Here is a 22,541-nt window from a genome sequence, read left to right as displayed (position 1 = left end):
CACAGTGCCTGCTTCCCAATGATAGGACCTCAAAAGTTGGAAGCCAAATTGAGATTGATAGAGTTTGGTTTCAGGCTGCATTTCCTTGTCACGTCTATCTCTCTTTCCCATCTGCAAACTGCTTTCTTCTACTTTCTACAGATGCATTTTTGAGACAATTTTTTTTTTTTCTTTTTTCATCCAAAATTAAAACTGCAACATAGGTAGTGGAATACATTTTATATAAACAGCAATACTTCTCCAATGGAGCAGTGCATTTTATTTAGAGTAATTCAATACTAAAGGCTCATGGTGAAGAGCCAACACAATATGAATTCAATTCACGTTAAATAGCAAATCTGGTTTTCTCACTGCAGTGCATAAGATGAGGCAAGCTTGATTGTACAATAATGTTTCACTTTCTGTGCTCAATTTACTTGAGCTTATTTCAAATCAAGTTTTATTACACTCAGAATAAACCATTACTAAATATAAACCATTTTACGTATATATTTATATGGTTAAATAACGCATACTTACAGTCTTTCTAACTGAGGAAGATCAGAAAATGTGTTAGGTTCAATTCTTTCAATTTTATTGAAGTGTATATATCTGAAAAATAATAAAAAGTACGTGAGAAAAAAAAAAAAAAAAAATTTTGTTTACTAATGAATTTTAAAATTCGAATATCACAAATAAATTATGTTCTCTAATGAATTTGAATAAACGTAATGGCATATTATGATGTATACAGCATATTCTGGTGCCTAGTCTTCAACAAACGTAGCCAGGAGAAAATATTAGTATTAGTAACGGCCGCATGGTGTAAGAAAGCCTATGGCTTATGCTGCACCAGCCAAAAAAAAAAAAAAAAAAAAAAAAAATCCGAACAAAACAATAATAAAAACAAAAAATAAATAAATTAATTAATTAATTAAAATAAATAACTAAATAATAATAATTAATAAATAAAAAATATATATAAAAATAAAAAATAAATAAAAAGGAAATTAAACCTATCATCCTATGCGCTTCCCTTACCCAAAAGTACTATCCAGATGACCTTTGAATTTCCCCAAACTGTCGGCCTCTACCACCCATGAAGGCAACTTATTCCAGTAATTTATAACTCACTGGCTAAAATAAAACTTCCTGCAATCCAATCTAAACATTTACCCCCGTAACTTGAATTTATGTCCCCTAGTTCTAGCATCATTTATAATCTTGAAAATTTTGTCCTCATTCATTTTTCTGATGCCTCTCAGAGCCTTAAACACCTCAATCAAATCTCCTCTAAGGTGTCTAGTTTCCAAACTCTGCAACCCACATATTCGAAGTCTTTCTTCATAAGGACGCCCTTATGGTCTAACATAAGCCTTATATAATGGGATTATCACGTCCCTATCTCTACTTGCAAAAGTTCGATAGATCATCGATAGGACACCATGGGCCTTCCTTGCAACCTGTTTACAATGCTCAGAGAATTTCATGTCTGACCGTATCGTAACACCCAAGTCCCTTTCCTCCAGTACTGGGTTTAGTTGAACTCCACCAAGTGAATAAGTTTTTTTGGGATTACTGTTTCCCAGGTGTAATACCTTACACTTTGTTGGATTAAAGCACAGCTGCCATTTTTCTGACCATTCCTGAAGTCTATCTAGGTCTCTCTGAAGAAGCTCAGCTTGACAGTGATCATTAACTACTCTACCAATTTTAACATCATCTGCAAATTTAGACATCACGCCCTCTATCCCTTCATCAATGTCGTTTATGAAAATTAAAAACAACAGTGGTCCTAATACTGATCCTTGGGGAACCCCACTTCTTACATCAACCCAATCTGAGGAATAGCCATTTATCACCACCCTCTGCCTCCTGCCCTGAAGCCATCCTGCTATCCATCTAAGGATTTTCCCAGTGATTCCAACCTGTTCCAGCTTATAAAGCAACCGCTCATGTGGGACTGAGTCAAAAGCTTTGCTGAAATCTAAATAAACAATGTCGAAATTATTCCCTAAATCCAGCTCGTGAGTGACCCTTTCGAAATAGCGAACCAGATTTGTTAAACATGATTTTCCCTTTACAAAACCATGCTGAGTATCCTTGAGAATTTCAATTCGATCCAAATGATCCTGAATTCCACCCTTGATCATTGCTTCCATGATTTTCCCTACTACTGAAGTCAGACTGACAGGTCGATAATTTCCAACTTCACTTTTAGAGCCACCCTTATGTATGGGAGATACATTTGCACTTTTCCAATCCAAGGGAATCTCCCCAGAGTCTAGTGATGCTCGCATAATTAGCACCAATGGTTCAATGCACTCGCTTGCCACCTCTCTTAAGATTATAGGGTATATTCCATCAACTCCAGGAGCCTTACTGGTCTGTAGGCTCGAAAGTTTTTTCATTAAATAATCTTGCGAAATTTCAATATCATTAATTACATATTTTTTAACTTCGCTCCCACAATTTCCCATTGCCACAAAAGGCTTTTCATTTGTAAATATCGATGTAAAATAACTGTTGAGTTCATCTGCAACGGCAGCTGGTGTATTTATTACTATCCCCTTTCCCTTACGTAAAGGTCCGATCTGGTTTGTCCTGCTCTTCTTGGCATTTATATATGTGAAGAATTCTTTATCCCCCCCTCTTTGCTCTGTTTGGTAGGGCTTTCTCATAAACTGCCTTTGCCTGTCGAACCTTTTCTGTGGCTCTATTACACATCACCTTGTAGCTGTTATAGGCTTCAGTACTTTTTATTGTTCTGTAACCTTTCCATGCCACCTTTTTCTGCTCAAGTAATGCGGCAACTTCACTATTCATCCAACTTGGAACCCTTCTCGTGGAGTATTTTTTTAATGGTATATACGCATTCAAGGCATCTGTGATTAATGTTTTAAAAGCGTACCACAGTTCAATTGTATTCATTCTCTGCGCGATATCTACCCAGTTAATAGAGGCCATGCAGTACCTTAAGGTATCGTAATTTCCTTTTCTGAAATTAAAACCCATTCCTTTGCCTTTTACTTCTGCTACCTCTCTCGTCATCATCCACCGTAGAACTCCGTGATCACTTCCTGCTACTGGTTCCTCTACTGTCAGCCCTGTTATGTCATCTGATTCATGTGTGATGATGAGGTCTAGGATATTCTTTTCTCTAGTACTTTCCCTGACATGTTGATACAAATAACAGTCATCTAGTTGATTTAAAAATTTTGTTCCCCATGTCGAGTTTCCTTCCCATTTACTCCAATCAATTAGAGGCAAATTGAAATCACCCATAATAAGGCATTGACGCTTACTTGCCCATTCCATTTGCATGTAGAGGCTTTTGTCATAATCTTCACAATCACCTGGTCTATAGATTACTCCTGCTCGCATTATACCTTTGTTTCCAACTATCTCACACCATACAGACTCTATACTAGCATGTGAAATGTCTGAATCTGGGAAAGCTATCGTCGCACTCAGGCTGCTTCTGATAAGAAGCATTACCCCACCACCCCTTCTATCTAACCTATCCTTCTTAAATACATTATACAAGCCGTACTGAAACTCATCATCCCCAATTTCCGGGTGGCACCACGTATATTCCCAAAAATACATTAAAAATTCATCCATTACTTGTAAGAACACTAAATACCAAGAACCAGGTTTAATAAATTAATAATGAAGCTTTCATCTAACTTTTACAGAATGTTTTGTATAAAAACAAATTCCTCTCTTCTCTTTTTAGACTTAGTTCCTTATACTTTCTCTGTCAGTTCTTTTCTAAACTAACACACACTGGACAACAAATTATTTAGGGTACTCAGGTATCTTCTATGCTTGTTTGCTGTAAGCAAAACAAAAAATTAGAGTATAAGGTGTAATGGCTATGAATGAATAATCAAGGTTTACTACCATGAAATATGGGGCACAGAAAAGATGCTAGTGGGTAGCAAAAAAGGAGTGATAGCATTTGGCAGGTCTAAAGGATACCCTGTTAAAAAAAGTAGTTAACAGTAGTAATGGAACAAGTCAAAATCAATCAGAAATCTGTAGCAGAATCATTATTGAAAGTCTGTGTTAAGTGACTCGGATCATCAATGAATAGTCCATCTAGGAAATGAAAAACTACTTCAAACAAAAGAAGAACTGCTGCAAACAGTTAACCAAGGACCTCAGTCAATTTCTGAGAGAACACTGTGAAAAGAATTGCATAACATGGATATCTGGAGTGGGAATCCTAAAATAAAAGACCAATGATAACAGCTAACCATAAAACAAGTCTAGTTACTATGGGCTAAAAGGCAAAAAAAATGGATTTTTGATGACTGGAAAGCTGTGATGTGGTCTAATGAATCCAAATTTTGCCTAATGATGGCAGGCAAGTTTATAGGAGAAGCAATGAGACAATTCATCAAGACTGTGTGCAAGGTGTCGTACAAACTGGTGGTGGGTCAATGCTTTTGGGATGTTTTAACTATCGTGAAGTAGGTCCCCTACCTGAAATACCAACCAGGATGCATCAGGCTGGCTATACAAATATTCTGAATAATCAGGTTGTGCATTTTGCTCAAGATTTGGAGGGAGGGGGAGCATGTGATTTCAATACTCCTGTATTGCAGGATAACAACTGTATAGCTCACAGGAACTCTGTGTTAAACTGATATGAGGAAAATGAAGGAATGATAGGGCACTTGAACTGGCCAGTGAAGTCAACAGATTTAAATCCTGCAGAGAAGGTATGGGACAATACTGAATGGAATATGAACACACAACAGCATCCACTGAATAAACTTGAATGAATTATACACTCAATTGTTTTCAGAATGGCCTAATATGACAAACTATTTAAGGGGAACTATTCTAGTTGAACTCCTGACAAAAAAATCATGAAGTAATTCATGATAAAGGAGGGGTCACGCATTATTAACTGAAAAATTATGTAATTTTTTGTCCTGTTTCTGTATTGAACTGTACAGTTGAAGTTTGCCTTCTCTCCCAAGGTACAGAGAACAACAGGAAGGCACTTTTATTTCTCTTGTATATGATGACAGAAAACTCAAAAATTAGTAAAAATTCTGATCAGCCCTGGCAGAGGTTGTCGAACTAAGCAGGGAACATGAGGATGCTAAGGAAAATGGAAACTGGAAGACTAATTAACAAGAGGTGGGGGCAAGGCCATGCAATGGTACTTGGGGTCCCGAATGCAAAAGGGGTTAAGGTGCCTGTTTATTTATGTAGACTTTGATAGCTTCCTGAATTGGGGTCCCTCCCCTAGATTGTGGACCCTGGTGCAGCACATCCAATGCACCCATCCATTTTCACGGCCCTGGGTTGGCGGGGTTATAGAAGAGAGCAAATATGGTGTTTTAATAGTATTAAATAAAGAGATAGGGGAAGGTATGGCAGTAATAGGCAAGTGGATCATAGTAATAGAAGGGGATGAGAGCTGTGTGTGAGATTAAGAGAGAGAGGGGAAAAACTGGTTGAATTCGGAGATACCAAACTAGATTATATAACGGTAAGAGAAACAGTGAAAAATTTGCATACGTATCCAGGACTTAATATTGTTAGCAATCACAATATAGTCATTATCGATTAGATAACTTATAGTTCTCTATATACATTAACCTCTTCATTTGTAAAGAATTTGTAAGATTAATATATATATATATATATATATATATATATCATCATCCATAATTCAGTCTTTTGACTGGTCTGTTCCTCTAATGAGCCATCTCTCTCTCTCTCTCTCTCTCTCTCTCTCTCTCTCTCTCTCTCTCTCTCTCTCTCTCTCTCTCTCGTGCCCTTTGTTTAAGTTCTTCAAAATGTTGAAGTCCTGATTCACGCAGTAACGTCCCAATTAAGGTATTTTTCGGTCTTTATAAATATATATATATATATATATTATATACTTAATTGCTAATTTTTTGTTTTATTAGCATTAGCATTAGCATTAGTAGAGGCATATGATGCAAGAAAGCAAGCTTATTCAGCATCAGCCAAAAAAAAAAAAAAAAAAACCCTCTCCCATTTCACCCCTCCGTTCGTTCGAAATACCTGTCCAGTTGAGCTTTAAATTTGTTTAGGCTATCAACTTCAACAACAAGTGATGGAAGTCGGTTCCACCAACCAACCACCCGCTGGCCAAAGGCAAATTTCCGCACATCTATCCGACATCCGTCCTTCCTCAATTTGAATTTATGCCCTCTGAGGTGATTATTCTGAGAAAGATGAAGAATCCCATTGGCATTGAGCATGCTCAAACCATTCAAAGCCTTATACACCTCTATCAGATCACCTCGCCGGTGCCTAGTCTCCAGACTCTGTAATTTGCAAAACTTAAGCCTTTCTTCGTAAGAGCAACCCTTTGTTCCATTTACTAATCTTGTTGCCCTTCTCTGTACCCGTTCCAGCAGCTCTACATCCTTCTTGAAATGAGGCCTCCAGACCTGTATACAGTACTCAAGATGTGGCCTAACCATTGCCTTATACAAGGGAATAATCACCTCCTTATCCCTGCTAGAAAAATTCCTGTATATCATTGACAAGACACCATGAGCTACTCTTGCAGCTCGTCTGCACTGCTCAGAGAACTTCATATCTCCCTGCACAACTACCCCCAGGTCCTTTTCATTCTCCACCACTGTCAGTGTGGTACCGCAGAGTTGATACGTTGCTCTGGGGTTACTGTTTCCCATATGCAGTACTTTACATTTGTCAATGTTAAACTTCATTTGCCACCTCTCAGCCCATCTGTTCAACCTTTCCAGATCCTGTTGCAGCAGCATAGCGTCAGTAGTGTCCTTGACGACCCTGCCAACCTTTGTATCATCTGCAAACTTGGACATTAAACTTGATATCCCATCTTCAATATCATTCATAAACACCGAAAACAACAACGGACCCAACACTGAACCTTGAGGAACTCCACTAATAACATTAGTCCACGTTGAGCAGTGTCCATTGATTACCACTCTCTGTCTTCTGCCACTCAACCATCCCCTTATCCATAGCAGCAATTTGCCTCCAATGCCACACTGCTCCAATTTGTGCAGCAGTCTTCCATGTGCAACAGTATCAAAAGCCTTTCTAAGATCCAAATATATAATATCAAAGTTATTCCCTGCATCCAGTTCTTTTGTGACTACATCATAGTATCCAATCAAATTGGTCAGGCAAGACCTGCCCTTAACAAAACCATGCTGCGTCTGAGCTATAACTGAATTCTTGTCTAGATGATCCTGCAGTGCTTCTTTAACCAGTGCCTCCATTAATTTACCTGGAACAGAAGTTAAACTAACAGGTCTATAATTACTTGTGTCAGCCTTTGATCCTCCTTTGTGAATTGGGGTTACATTTGCACATCTCCAGTCTATGGGTACCTCCCCTGAGTCCAAAGAAGCTCTCATAATTATGGCTAGGGGTTTGCATACTTCCTTTGCTGCCTCCTTTAATATAACTGGATAGATCCCATCCACCCCAGGTGCCTTTTTTATGTTTATCCTTAACAATCTCTCCTCCACTTTCCTCTCAGTTATTACAAAATCATCCAGCTCACTGCCAATGTTTACTTTACCTACATCATTCTCCTTCCTGAATAACTCCTCATGCGTGAATGTAGATGCAAAATACTCGTTTAGATTGTTAGCCACCTGAGCAGGATCCTCAACTGTTGAACCATCAATATCCAGTGGACCACTTTCTGCACTTTAAAGGAATAAAAAGTATTGTGGTTGTAGATATGTGGCATTAATGCTATTGTAAAAGTTATCAATTAAACATTATACACACATTGTTTGAATTAGGGAATGATCCTATTTATTTTTGGGTTTGTGTACATTTATATTTTGGATGGAAGGCATTAAGGCCTAATGGTGGTGCTGCCTAGCAATTTGGTGTGCTAACAGATGCTGATTTGCCTAAAGATCCATGTTGTAAAATTAAATTAAATTAAAAAGCAATTTAAAAAGGAATATAAAAGGTTAGAGGAAATGGAAAGATTAAAATAAGATAAGGCTAAAAGATTATAAAAACAATTTGAAAAAGGAATACAGAATGGAATAAAAGGTTAGAGAAGAAGTAAAAGGGGAAAAATTACATTCATCCACTTGGCTATCTCTTGCCTACTTCATCAGGGGCTTTGAGCAGACAGATAGCCATATTAAATGAATGTCTCATGCATACCCATTTCTGTAGTCCCAGTAACAGTTTTACTGAAATTCATTATCCATTTTTAGTTTTGTGTATCCTAATTATAATTTGGAAAATTAAATGCACTAGGCATAATCCTTATGGGTTTTGATAATTAACTATATAATATCGGTGTAAATACACCATAGTTAACTCATAGATTTGAGCTACGATTGTAGCGTAGAAGGCATCGTTTTAATTGTATCTCATAATGTGGTTGCCTACACAACAAGATAGCTACTATTCAATTACTTCAAATAAATAACGCTTCTCTAGTAGAGAAGACTACTGTTATTTATTTTCAGCGTACCACCACCCAGACGATCGTTTGTGAATTTAATGTGAAAAAAACCCATTGGACCAGATCTATTAGACCAAACAAATGAATTATAAAATTAAAACCATTGTCCCTATTAGACTTAGAAAAGCAAAAAGGTAGAGGGAAAGTAATAGTAGGAGTGGAAGAGGAAAAAAAACGTCGTCAAAGAATGAAAGGGACAGTAACTCTTCAACTCACACCACTCAAAAACTCATAAATTCCTCCAATAGGTAACGCTTCCCCAGTAGAGAAGACTGTTGTTACCCATTCTCGGAAACTCCGTGATTATCAGGCACCACCCAGACGATCATTTCGAAGCTTTTTGGCTTCGTCATCAGTGGGCGGGTAGGTAATACAACAAGCCATCTCAGTTGCGAAGTTATATCCACATTATGAGAGATGCCAGAAGGGTGTGGTGGTAATGTATTTGGAAAATTAAATGCACTAGGCATAATCCTTATGGGTTTTGATAATTAACTATATAATATCGGTGTAAATACACCATAGTTAAACCATAGATTTGAGCTACGATTGTAGCGTAGAAGGCATCGTTTTAATTGTATCTCATAATGTGGTTGCCTTCACAACAAGATAGCTACTATTGAATTACTTCAAATAAGCTTTTTGGCTTCGTCATCAGTGGGCGGGTAGGTAATACAACAAGCCATCTCAGTTGCGAAGTTATATCCACATTATGAGAGATGCCAGAAGGGTGTGGTGGTAATGTATTTGGAAAATTAAATGCACTAGGCATAATCCTTATGGGTTTTGATAATTAACAATATATTATCGGTGTTAACTATGGTGTAAATACACCATAGTTAACCCATAGATTTGAGCTACGATTGTAGCTACAATCTACGCTACAATCGTAGCTCAAATCTATGGGTTAACTATGGTGTATTTACACCGATATTATATAATTAATTATCAAAACCCATAAGGATTATGCCTAGTACATTTAATTTTCCAAATACATTACCACCACACCCTTCTGGCATCTCTCATAATGTGGATATAACTTCACAACTGAGATGGCTTGTTGTATTACCTACCTGCCCACTGAAGACGAAGCCAAAAAGCTTTGAAACGATCGTCTGGGTGGTGGTACGCTGAAAATAAATAACAGTAGTCTTCTCTACTAGAGAAGCGTTATTTATTTGAAGTAATTCAATAGTAGCTATCTTGTTGTGAAGGCAACCACATTATGAGATACAATTAAAACGATGCCTTCTACACTACAATCGTAGCTCAAATCTATGGGTTAACTATGGTGTATTTACACCGTATTATATACCTAATTATAATAAAATGGAACTGAAAATTAAATTTAAAGATAAGGCTAAAAGGTTATAAAAACAATTTGAAAAAGGAATACAGAATGTAATAAATCTATTTACTTTATAGATTGGTATTTACAGCAAACTGGAACTGGGAGCCAAAGTCCAATGGGTATGCATCAGAATAAAGTACAGTGGTATTTACCTGTGATCATCGTGGGTGGCAGTCAGTATGAGAAAGACTGCTTGTCAGTCTGTGTCCGAAATTTACAGGTTGCTGGGACGCCATCTGGCCTATTTTGCTGGTCTGGTGGCAATTATAAATTATCTAAATCTAGGTGTTCCCAACTCTGTGTTAAGGATGGGTGTATGGTAATTTTTGTATATTAATGAGTAATTTAGATAGTAACTATTAAACTTGTAAAAGTTCCAGAAAGGTATTTTTGAGGTGGATGGGATTAGAGGTAAATACATAGAAGAATAAAATGAAATCATATGAAAGAATAAAATTAAATTATAATACAATTTTAAAACTAAATTATAATGCAATATTAATACTAATTTGTAATGCTATCCACTGGGCAAGGACTGGTATAACCTTTCTACAGCATAACAGCCAACTTATGCCCTATGGGATAACTATATACATATTTACAACCTCCCACTGTGGTGATTTTTATCATTACAGTGCATTGGAATTTATTTTGACTATTACCTGAATCTAATGGTGAGGTGAAGCAGTAATGTGTATATATGCGATTTGAGTTTACTTATGTCAAATAATATGCTGGGAAATAGCCTGCTTAAGTTAATGAGTAAACAATGTAGCAGGATGGTAGGTAAAAAACAGGGGTGGGTGGTAGGCAGATTAATCCAGATGTCTGATAAGTGACCCAAATAGGTCCAAAACTGATCAAACTTTAGTGCTTTCAAGTGTAATGAATAATGGATTTACTACTGTGTGACATTATTCAATTAAAAATATTAGTTACTTTAGGACAACTCATAGATAAACAGTCATTTCTAATGGGCTAAGCCCAAGCTCTATCATGTGGAGAGGAAAAAAGTTTCTCCAGCAGTCATAACAAAAAAACATAACACAGTGTGCAGGTATATAAAAGAATAAATAAACACAAGCTATAAAAGAATAAATAAAAATACCAGCCATTTACCTAGTAAAATGTTTATTCATAAAAGTATCTTTTATGAGTGTTTTTTTGTATCTGCTTCTTATTTTTTATCGTTTTGATTATTTTTTTATCATTCAAAATTCCACAATCATGTTTTAAGATTCAAACAGCCACATTCCATAACAGAGTTGGACACAAGTTTACATGACTTTCTTTTTTTTTTTTTTTTTTTTCTATTCTTATTTTGGATCCTGGAGTATGCCACAGAATTTTTAGAACATACTTTTGAAAATAAACTGGATATTAAATTACTACTGATTAAACGTCTGATTAACAATGTAGAATTTGTGTATTTCCTTCTTCTTGCTATCAGTTTATATTATTTACCTATGTAATAATTTTTAAAATCTTACTGACATTCAATTAAAAATGATAGTTACTTTAGGACAACTCATGGAACACTCACAGATTTCACTCTAAAAATAAATTAATATAGTACCTAAATTCAGCTTTTCACTATAATTTTGTTGATTTACTACTTAGAGAGCAGTCAGTGGATTATATACTTCAATTTTGCTTAATTAAATTATAAGATTTAAAAAAGATTATTATTTAACATCTTTCAGCTTCAGGAAATCAAAAGCATATATTTTTAGGATGAACAGTATGACTAGTCAGAGGTAGGACAATGATGCTGCCCAAAGCATCTATTTCTAGGAAAAGGCAGAGAGTTAAGATTTGATGGTGTAACTTCACAAAATATACTTAAGTGGAGAAGAGTGAGGAACATGCTTCCAAGAAATATCTCAGGGGCAGAAATACCTTGTCCTGACTCTGGTACTACCATATAGACTAAATACTCACAACTGTTCCAATTTATGAAGTCCTTTAAAGGCATTGCTATGTATTGTCTTGATTCGATTCTTGTATAAATAACTGCAAAAGAAAAATTTTTCTACATGAAATGGCTTTGTTCATTTGGTAAATAACTTTTGAGAAAATCACTACTACTACTCTATATCTAGATACTATAAAAAATGAATGAAAATAACCAGAACAAAGAAATAACTTGACAATTTAAATCATGAAGTCAATTTTATGCTCATATTACCTCATATCACATATTATTTATGACATTTAAATGGCTTGTTCAGCCTGTTTCAGTAATTAACATGTCAGTAAGTCTTGGAAAATTGACATATAGTACACTGTGGATTTGTACACACATAAAATGTATATCTTACAATAATATACTTATCTATTTTTATTTGTATATTTTTTATGTGTCTACTTGCAAAACACGCACACATATATACTGTCCTATCATTATTAATGGATTCCCCCCCCCCAATGAAAGCTTGTCATTTTCTACCCAAGTATAACATTGTTACTGTTGGGTTTTAGGTGTATAAATGACTTAGACCATATTGCACCTCACATATTATGTCTGTAAACTACATGTGTTCTGTGGTTGATACGCCTGTTTGCTGGATGAAAACCAAGCAACCCCCAGCTGAGACCAGCTAACTTAGCCATGTTGTGAAAAATCCCCATAAAAATTACTTATGTCATTTATGGGATTCAAACCCATGGCTTTTTTACCCAATGTGGGGAGAATGGCTTATATTATTATAAAAATAATTTTTCTCCTTTGAGGTTTTTTTCCCCGTGATGGGTACTAGTACTAAGTGCATGGGGTAGTTGGATGTGTCCGGTTATTATTACTGTTGGTCGAGGAATTCTCTTACCATCCTACAGGTGTTCAGGATCATGGCTTTCTGGAGTTCCATGTAAGAATTCATTGGGAGGCCTATTGTTGCTAGGTTCTTATGGAGGCTCTTTGGTACCACTCCGGTGGTTGACATGGTGATCGGAATGGCCATTACTTGCAACAAAGATCTAGGAAGTCAAAGATATGCAACATATCTTTGACTTCCTAGATCTGAATACATCCTGATCTTTTCCTCTTATGTTTTCTGGAGGTTGCTAGCGTTAGGTACTGCTCTATCGATCAGGTAGGTAGCTATTTCCTAGGCTTATGTCTAGTCTGTTGTCCAGACATCTCCAGTCCACAGGGACATCCAAAGTTGTTCTCATAATTATGGCTACATCCCTTAATATAATTGGATTGATTCATTCCACTCCTGGTACCTTTTTATGTTGAGCTGCAACAATTCCTCTAAGTTATCACAAAACCATTTAACTCCCTATCTGATCTATTTTTTTTCTTCTACCTTTTCCTTTAATTTTCTACATTCTTTGTTTTATTTCTCGTGAACCATTAGTTAATCCTGCCAAAATTAACTAATGCCTAAATTTTTGCCAAGCTATATTTTGAGAAGCTATATTTTTCTTATATTAACTTTCTTTCCTTCACAAACTTTAGCATCCTTTATTTGCTACTTTGTTAATTCATTACTTCCTTTTCTATGTTGGGTTGTTTATTTATTTATACCTTAACAGCACAAACTTATTTCTATTTCCTTCTGGAATTTACTGATTCCACCTATTTTCTCTACATGAGGTCGACTATAATGACTTCTTAGTTTATAAGCTAATAATTTTCTATGGTTTTAGATGCATTTAACTGGAAACAAGAAGTACTTTTTATTATTTTCATTTAGTTTTACTTATTCTATTTGATCCTCTGTTAGGTCAACCATGAACTGGATGCTTATTATTAATAGTATTTTTTTTTGTGTTTCTGGTCTTAACCTTATTTCTAATTCTATTCTTGTTACTATTTATGTGTATAATATTTATACCAGAAACAGAAGCATCCACGTTGTCTTTTTGTGCAATTTCAGTAGTTGACCCTTGATAATGATACAAAAGTTGTGCATTGTATGACAATGGTGTTATCGTTTTTTTTTTTTTTTTTTTTTTTATGTATACTAGATTCACTTGTTTCTTGCAAATTTTATACAACCTACTTTTACTACTTCTTGATTTATGTATACATATATACTTGTTTCTGATTTTCATATATGAAATCGACAATGAGATAGGAAGCTTAAATGTCAAAATTTGCAGATGATGAAAATGATTGGAAGAGTAGTTATTGATCAGTACCAAGCAGTGCTCCTTCAGAATGACCTGAACAGGTTGAAAGAATGGTCAGAAAAGTGGCAGCTAAGTTTTAATGCAGCAGAATGCAAGGTCTTACAATTGAGGAACAGCAACTCCAAAATAAATTATGCATTTGGTGTGGTTGAATTAAAAACAGCAGAGGAGAAAGGGACCTGGGAGTTATAATATGGGCAGATGAAATTTTCTGAGCAGTGTAAACAGGTAGCCAGGAAAGCCCATGGTGTCCTATCGATGATTTATCGAACAATATCCTGTAGAGATAGGGAGGTCATAATCCCACTGTATAAGGCAACTGTAAGATCATATTTGGGATACTATGTTCAAGCATAAAGACCTCATCTGAAAAAAAGACACTGAGCTTCTTGAAAGGGTCCAAAGACTGGCAACTCGCATGGTGAGATCGGCAAAAGGGTGACCAAATGAGGAAAGACTGCAAACTATAGAGCTTGGTAACCAGGCACCTCAGAAGTGAACTGATTGAGGTTTATAAGGCTCTAATAGGAATTAGAAAAATGAATGAAGGTGGAATTTTCACTGTTATAAAGAATTCCAGAAATCAAGGATATAAATTCAAATTACAGGGGAAGAGGTTTAGACTAGATTGTAGGAAGCTTTCTTTTAGCCAGCAAGTTGTTGATTGTGGGAACAGGTCACTTTTGCAGGTAGGCGAGGCTGATAGTTTGAATAAATTCAAAAGTCAACTGGATGGTTACCTATGTGAGGAGGGAAGCAAATAATTTTCATTTTCTTATCTGCTCTTTTTTATTTATTTTTTTAGCCAGTGCAGCAAAAGCCTGTGGCTTCCTTGCACTATATGGCTATTAATATTACTATTCAGTATGATCATAGGGTCTTTTTGCTTTACAGTAGTTCTAGTCCATAAAATTTATCTTTCTTTCTATCATATGGCAGGCAAAGGAAATAGTAATAGTGGCATGTGATGGATGCAAGAAAGCAAGCGTATGAGCTTATGTAGCATTATCCAAAAAAAAAAAAAAAAATCACGCCATTCCCTCCAAATACCTGTCCAGTTCCTCCTTAAATTTATTTAACCTATCAACTTCCACGACGACAGATGGAAGTTTGTTCCAGCAATTAACCATCTGTTGGCTAAAGGCAAATTTCCACACATCTATTCTACAGCTGTCTTTCCTCAATTTGAATTTATGTCCCCTTAGGTCTGACCAACCTGAACAAGTGGAAGAATCCCATCAGAATTCAGCGTGCTCAACCCATTCCAGGCCTTATACACCTCAATCAGATCACTTCGCAGGTGCCTAGTCTCCAGCCGCTGCAATTTGCAGAACTTAAGCCCCTCTCTTGATAAGAGGATCCCTTCATTCCCCTCGCCAATCTTGTTGCCCTTCTCTGTACACACTCAAGCAAATCTACATCCTTCCTAAAATGAGGCCTCCAGACCTGTATGCAGTACTCAAGGCGTGGCCTGACCATTACCTTATACAGAGGGACAATCATCTCCTTTTCTCTACTAGCAAAATTCCTGTCCTGTATATTATTGACAAAACCCCATGACCTGCTCTGGCAGCCTGTCTTCATTGCTCAGAAAACTTCATATCTGACTGCACAATTACTCCCGGTGTTTTTCATTTTCTACCACCCTAAGTGCAGTACCACACAGTTGGTATGTTCATCTGGGGCTACTTCTGCCCCGGCCGACTGGGTTAGCCGGGTGGGTAAAGTGCCTGCCTGGCAACCCACAGGTCACGGGTTCGATTCCCGCCTCGGGCTTGGATCAAAGTACTGCAAAAACCTTAGTAGGTGCATTATGGCCACAGAAGCCTATTCGCCAACAACTACAAAAAAAACAAACAAAAAAAACAAAAAACACTTCTGCCCATATAGAAATGGCAAATAGAAAATAAACAGTACATAGTTACAGAAAAACTAAGGGGGAGTAAATTAAAATAAAGGTCTAGCAGAAGGAAATATGCTTATAATATAATTTATAAAGAATACCAATTTAATAAAAATATCAAATAATGTTAAGTTTATGAAAATGCCAATTAATTCAAATTTAACACACTTTGATGGCACCTGGTCCAAAGTGCAAAAAAATATCATTATATATGGAGACAAAAAAACCAACCACAATACGAATAGTGTGAAACAAAAATGAGTAAACAAAATAAAGTGACTATTGTGCCCACATCTCAGAGAAAAGCACAAAGCTAATAATATTTAATGCATTGCCAACCTGATAGATACACTAATCCAGTGGTTTTCAACCGGGGGTACTGCAACAACATTCCAGGGGTCCCATGTAATTTGGGTTTAAGTTATTTATTTATTTTTTTTTTTTTGAAATTTATAAATTTATTTCATTATAAAAAGGTGTGCGATATCTTTTTAATTTTGTAGTGATCTATGATTGAAAGTTATTTAATACCTCTATATAAAGAATAAAATTATTATATAAGTATATATAATTTGTATTATGAATTGTAATTTTGTTTATAATTATATTATTATAAAAACTATCATATAACATTTATTTTTTAAAATATTACACACACACACACACACACACACACACACACACAGAATCAGATTATTAAAAGATCAAAACCACTGTGTTAGCTATTTCTTTTGGCCTAAGGGTGCCATGAAAAAATTACTGGGAACGCTTAAGGGTGCAGTGAACAGAGAAAGTTTGGGAACCTTCTGCACTAATCAATACACAAATGTCATGGATTTGAGTACTGGTGGCCCTTATATGGTGAAAAATTACACTATAACAAATCAGAGTGTTATTTTTATTTATTTTATATGCTAGTTATTTTATTTATTTACTATATTTTGATATACAGCTCCATATGGAAAAAAGGGAATCCTAAGAATGTTCATAGGTTGATAAACTTGCATTATGCTTTTAACAAGATTTTTTTTCTTTTTATTTTACAAATAAACCAACAAAATAAAACACTAATAATATGGTAGAGTCATATGCTCATTCAACATATTTGGATAATGAAAATTGTATGACACATATATTTGCTGAGTAGGGCAAAAAAAAAATTAAAAAAAAAAAAAATATATATATATATATATATATAAAATAATATGTACATTATCAAGAAGCATTTAGCAGAACTCTATGCCCAAGGTTCTGCTGCAATACTGTAATTAGATTGTATTTTGAAATGATGCACATGAATGCTTTACGTCACAATATATGCTTAACATTATACCATGTTTTAAATTTACAATTCCTCAAATTTACATTTCGAGAATTGAAATTATTTTTATCGTTTTTGCCAGTTCCCTCTGCAAGGGGCCCCCTTACAGGCGTTTTGTCTAAGGCCATAAATTTATAAATGTACTCCGGCGTATGGGCCTTCCTTATTCGCAAACCCCCCCCCGGACACGTTAATTTTTAAAACTGCAAATTAGTAAATATGCGCAGAAAGTACAAAAAATTCTACAATTGCATTTCTTTGTTTCAGTATTTCAAGGGGTCCTTGAACTAAGTACTACTTGGCTAAGAAACTAAAATTACATGAAGACTAAGGAAGAAGATCGGTATCAACCTGACTTACCGAAATCGGGTTAACGTACTTGGACCAGCCGACATATCATACTTCGGCAACAGGTTTTGCAAAATGCGAATAACCCGGAGATATCTGGACCAAAAGATATGTAGGAGTCACAAGCAGAACTACAACTTACTTCGTGAATGCCATACTAACTTTTAGCCCTTATTTCTTGTTTAATAAGAAACTGTGTTACCACTCCAATATTCTATCCATGCTCACAAAAGAGTTTTAAGGATAATATGGCAGTTATTGTACTCGCTCTCTGTCGTTTTTAAGTTTCTCTGACCCTACATGGCCGTAGTATAAACAGTTCAAATGCTGCAGAAAAGATTGAGAAACTCATTATCTCTGGACATTTTAAAGCATTTGATCGTGCTTAGGAAAGAGACCATCTAAGCAAATTTCATTTCTGCGATCTATCTTACATTCTTTTATATATATAATCTATATTCTCACTACAGGTAATGATAAATGGCACTGTTTTCGAAATTCTCAATATAATTTTTCTGTTTATACTCCAGCACGACAACCAAGTCAGTAGAGTTTACAATAAATCGTCAATACAAATATTTATCGTATTTAGTAGTCAGGGGCTTGAACCCCGGTCTACTCAAGGAACTCGTGCTATGCACTCTCGCTCCTGACCACTCGGCTACGTCAGGCCTAATCTGGAGCACCTCAACATTGCAATTCTTATACCGATTATTTTCCTCTTGTATTTCAATTATCTTCTACTGATCCGAAATTTCATCATAGTTTATTTGATAATAGTACACTAGACTCCACTATCCAGTTTAAAACACCTCGCTCTACTTATTACCTACCAGTTCTTTGATTGCTCATAATACTAATACTTCGGTGTGGAATATAATTAAATTGAATCCCTCTAATGAAAAAGTTCATAAAAGTTCTCCCCTTACAAACAGTATTTCTTTCGTACAACGGGATTGAATCCAAACGTTTTGTGAGGCGAGAGGGGGCTATCTCCAGGCTAGTAACCCAATGAGAAAGCATGCATAACAAATCAAACCTCTCCTATTCCTCCAGTCTTCACTGGAGAAAGAGGAGAGGTTTGAGAAATTCCAAGGATGCTTTTTAGAACTTGTTGACGGTCAGTAAAAGTCAACGCTGAATTTTCTTAGATCGTTGTTAGAGAGAGTGATAACTGGAAAGAATTTTGAAGAGAAATAGTAGAGCAGATGGAATTCTTCATATATTAAGTCGTTCAATTCAGAAGCATGATTTATGGTCTTCAAATGACAGAATAGTAGGTTCTTTATGGGCTAACCTTAGAGGTATTTAACGTTAGATATTTATTTATCCTTCAGTGAGATCCTCTGCATCCAAAACACTTTCGGTACTGACATTTTCTTTTGACCAATCGTTAATTAATTCTGTAAAATTCTCAAATTCCTTGTACCACGGAACATTGCTCCTAATAAAGCAATCTCTCTCTCTCTCTCTCTCTCCCCCTCTCTCTCTCTCCCCCTCTCTCTCTATCAGAGATTGCTTCCCCCAACTTCTTGTCACACTTTTCTTTTTCATTCATCCTCCGTTCTATGCTTGTTTCAATCGTAAATTGACATCTATTATACTTCCTCCTTTTTCTTAGTCATTTCCTGAATAGCAAATCGATAGTTTCATCCAAACCGGTCCCAAACATGTAGGTCAACCAGCTAGCATCTACAAACTCATGAAATAAAATTTCTCCTTCTTAATTTATTACCTATACTTCTGTTCTCTGGAATAAATTTTCTCCATATATATTTCCTAAAAATTACGACCCACATAAATAAATTCAAGTACAACATCAGTAAATTTTTTAGATTTTCAATTCTCAACCCGTCTACTGTACTAGAGTCTTATTAGATTTCATCCAACTCCGGTTTTCAGAATCGTGAGAAGAGCAAAAAAAAAAACTCTACATTGCTAAAGGCAATTTATATTTTTCTAATTTAAATATATATATATATTTTTTTTTTTATTGTGTGAAGAAAGTATTAAAGATATTTTGTTTAATCTTATTGAATCTACGGTATAATAAACGATATATGGTAGGTTGTTGTTGTTGTTATTTGGTTTTTAGGAGCATTAGCAACTAAGGCCATATTGCTCGGGGGATATGCGGTGGTCATTCCTGACCTTTCCGCATCCTCCGTATTTGGTGGTCACGGGCTCGAACCCCGGTCTGATCAAGAAGCGTGTGATATGCACTGCTGCTCCTGCCCACCTGGCTACGGAGGCGCCCATATATGGTAGGATGAAGTGACCAAGTACTGTAGTTAGTCCCTTCATCCTACCATATATCGCTACATTTCTTATCCATTTCGTCGAATTCACTTCTCGTGTATACCGTAGATTCAATAGGATTAAACAAAATATCTTCTTAACACTTTCTTAACACCATAAAATATATATACATTATGGCTATAGGGTGCGTCTGCTTATGCAGTGTCCCTGATCCATAATTACGCTCCACCCTCTACTCTTATTTATTTTCTTTATACTATTATATATATATATATATATATTTGAATAATGGCTTAAAAGTTTAACATAAAATAAAAAAATAAATAAATAAATATTAAGCTATCATTAGAGGCAGCAAAATGCACATCCTCCACATGAAGCCCAAATATATCCAATAATTCAAAATCAAACAAAATAAAATAAAACATAAGCCAGTAGTAGGGCAAAAACTGTAGAGCGAAAATTAACATAAAAATAACGTAAAATAAAATAACCAACAGGAAGTAAAGGTAATAAGACAAACAGTAGCCGATAGTCCCCTATATAATTTAGCACTTTAAATTCAATTAATAAAACCGATATAAAATTAAAAATAATGCCAATTATAATATAATTTAGCGGTACCCCCCTCGAAGGTACCAGTTACGAAAAACGTGAAATATCACCAAAAAAAGGGGTTAAAAGAACTACTAAGAAAAAAACAAAATATCAAAATAATAGACTGACCATTATGCCCCATATCGACAGAGGACCACGAGGCCAATAATGGTCATGGAATCGCTGCATTTCAATCGCTATACAAATCGTTGCAAAGGCGAAAAGATCGAAGAACCAAACCACCCATTCCCCCTCCTCCGATCGATCCACAAATGCAGAGGATTTGCACGGCAGTGGTCCTTATGCAGCGAGAAATAATACTGCTGGCTTATGTTTTATTTTATTTTGTTTCATTTTGAATTATTGGATATATATATTATTATTATTATTATTATTATTATTGTAATTCTGGGGAGGGGAAGGGAAGTAGCGACTTTTTCCAGTGGGTGCCCAAGCAGGTATAAACAACTAACTGACAACTTTGTTGTATCCGATTTAAGTCCCTGAGGCAAATGGGAGAGGGCAAAGAGACAGCTGTCATTCTGACGTGCACTTTGTTTAGCCCTCCCGTACACAGGTTAAGGAAGTCATAAAACGGTCGTTAAGAACAAGGTAGAAATCATTAACCAGTCTGAAATTAATTGCGTTTGACAAGATTCTGTTGCATTTATGAGGTGAAAGGGCACCAGAGGAATTATTGGTGCCCATTCAGAATAGGAAGTTCGTGGTATAAAGATAATTACGAACCGAACTATAAACTGAAGAATGTACCTCAACTAGACTTACAGGTATCGGAGCTCCTTGAGGCCGTTGAAAGCTTCTTCCTCGATCCTACTGATGTGGTTGTTATTGAGGAGCCTGCAGTACAAATAGAAAAGGTTAATGGAAAATCTGTTTGCACGATAATGTATGCTAAACGGAAAAGCAATTAAAGGAATGACAGATTTAATAATTTTAAATAAAATTAGTAAAAACCAAATCATTCGGTTTGTGAACACACTAAAAATTAAGAACAATTTTACTGATTAAATAAAGCATTGATTTTCTTGCATTAACACTTTCAATACAACACTTAAAAGGTCAGTATTTCCTGTTTAAAAACTTACTGATTGAAAATATCATGAACAAGGAAACTTCATAATTGGACCACAAATGCATCAAATCCACTCAGAGGCAACATGTTTAATTATTATCTTAAATTGAATTAATAATCAAATTAATTACAATCAGATTAATTTAGCTGTGGCTAATTATTGATAAAAATTAAATTTTACTTATTTTTTTCAGAAAAATATTATAATAAGGAGCAGAGCACTGTAAAATTTCACGTGCAGGGGTGTTATTTAACGTGACACCTAGCAAGATTTATTTGCTTCAAGCAAAGGTCTGAAGAGGGTCGGCTTCTGAAATATTAAAGTACAGCGTCACCAGATACGAGTTTGATCATTTTATGATGTAAAAATAACCTTAAATTGAAAATATATACGGTTTGAGAAGAATGCCCAATAATTATTCTTTTGATGGCAAAACAGGAATTGCAGCGAAAGGGATAGTTGTGATCTAATTTATGACTACTTTCATGCATTGATTTTGTACGCAATGCCTTCTTAAAGCGCCCCCCCCTTCCCACCTCGCCTTGATGCCAATACACATTTATCGGTTTGTTTGTTGAATGAGTGATTAACAAAAATTCTGATTCAAAATATAATTATACGACAGGTTTCAGTTTTTGGCTAAATGATTTTTAAATTAAAAATTGCATTTCACTCCACCAACCATCTGAAATATCCCAGTTATCTGAGAATACAGGTTTTATGGTGAAATAAAGGTTTTGCTTTATTTCACTACAAAACCTGTTTAAGTTGAAGCAAAATCACTCAGTAACTTGAAAACCAAAAAACTGTATGCGGATATTCAGAGAACTCCTTAAAATTACCTTCTCCAGTGGGAGTCATTTATTGAAATTAAACTCACAAAATTTCCTTCTGATATCATTTCTCTGTATACTTCTCGTTTAGAGAAAACGCAAATGCAAGAATCTACACCTTACAGAAAATTCATCACTTGGTCTGAGAAATATCCCAAGAATCTAATTTTCACTTCTTGTAAATCACAGTTCTGACCGAAAAAAATAATTCCTTAGAATCAAATATAT

At 35.5% G+C, this 22,541-nt stretch overlaps 1 protein-coding gene across 3 annotated transcripts in view; it reads right to left on the bottom strand.

Annotated features, from left to right (window-relative positions):
- The window catches only part of Pxn (Peroxidasin), a 247,354-nt gene that overhangs the window by 158,795 nt on the left and 66,018 nt on the right, over window positions 1-22,541 (bottom strand). For all 3 annotated transcript variants that reach the window (XM_090371255.1, XM_090371256.1, XM_090371257.1), the window contains 3 exons: window positions 21,173-21,244; window positions 11,760-11,831; window positions 520-591 (listed from right to left, as the gene is read on the bottom strand). In XM_090371255.1, coding sequence (XP_090227381.1) covers window positions 520-591; window positions 11,760-11,831; window positions 21,173-21,244 — 216 coding nt within the window. The remainder of the gene's footprint in view (window positions 1-519; window positions 592-11,759; window positions 11,832-21,172; window positions 21,245-22,541) is intronic.

The sequence above is a fragment of the Mastigoproctus giganteus genome, chromosome 4 (assembly GCF_048544385.1).
Source record: "Mastigoproctus giganteus isolate SK-2022 chromosome 4, ASM4854438v1, whole genome shotgun sequence".
In the NCBI taxonomy this organism is placed as follows: domain Eukaryota; kingdom Metazoa; phylum Arthropoda; class Arachnida; order Uropygi; family Thelyphonidae; genus Mastigoproctus; species Mastigoproctus giganteus.
Note: the sequence above shows the minus strand (reverse complement) of the source record. Positions and strands in the feature narration are given on the sequence as shown.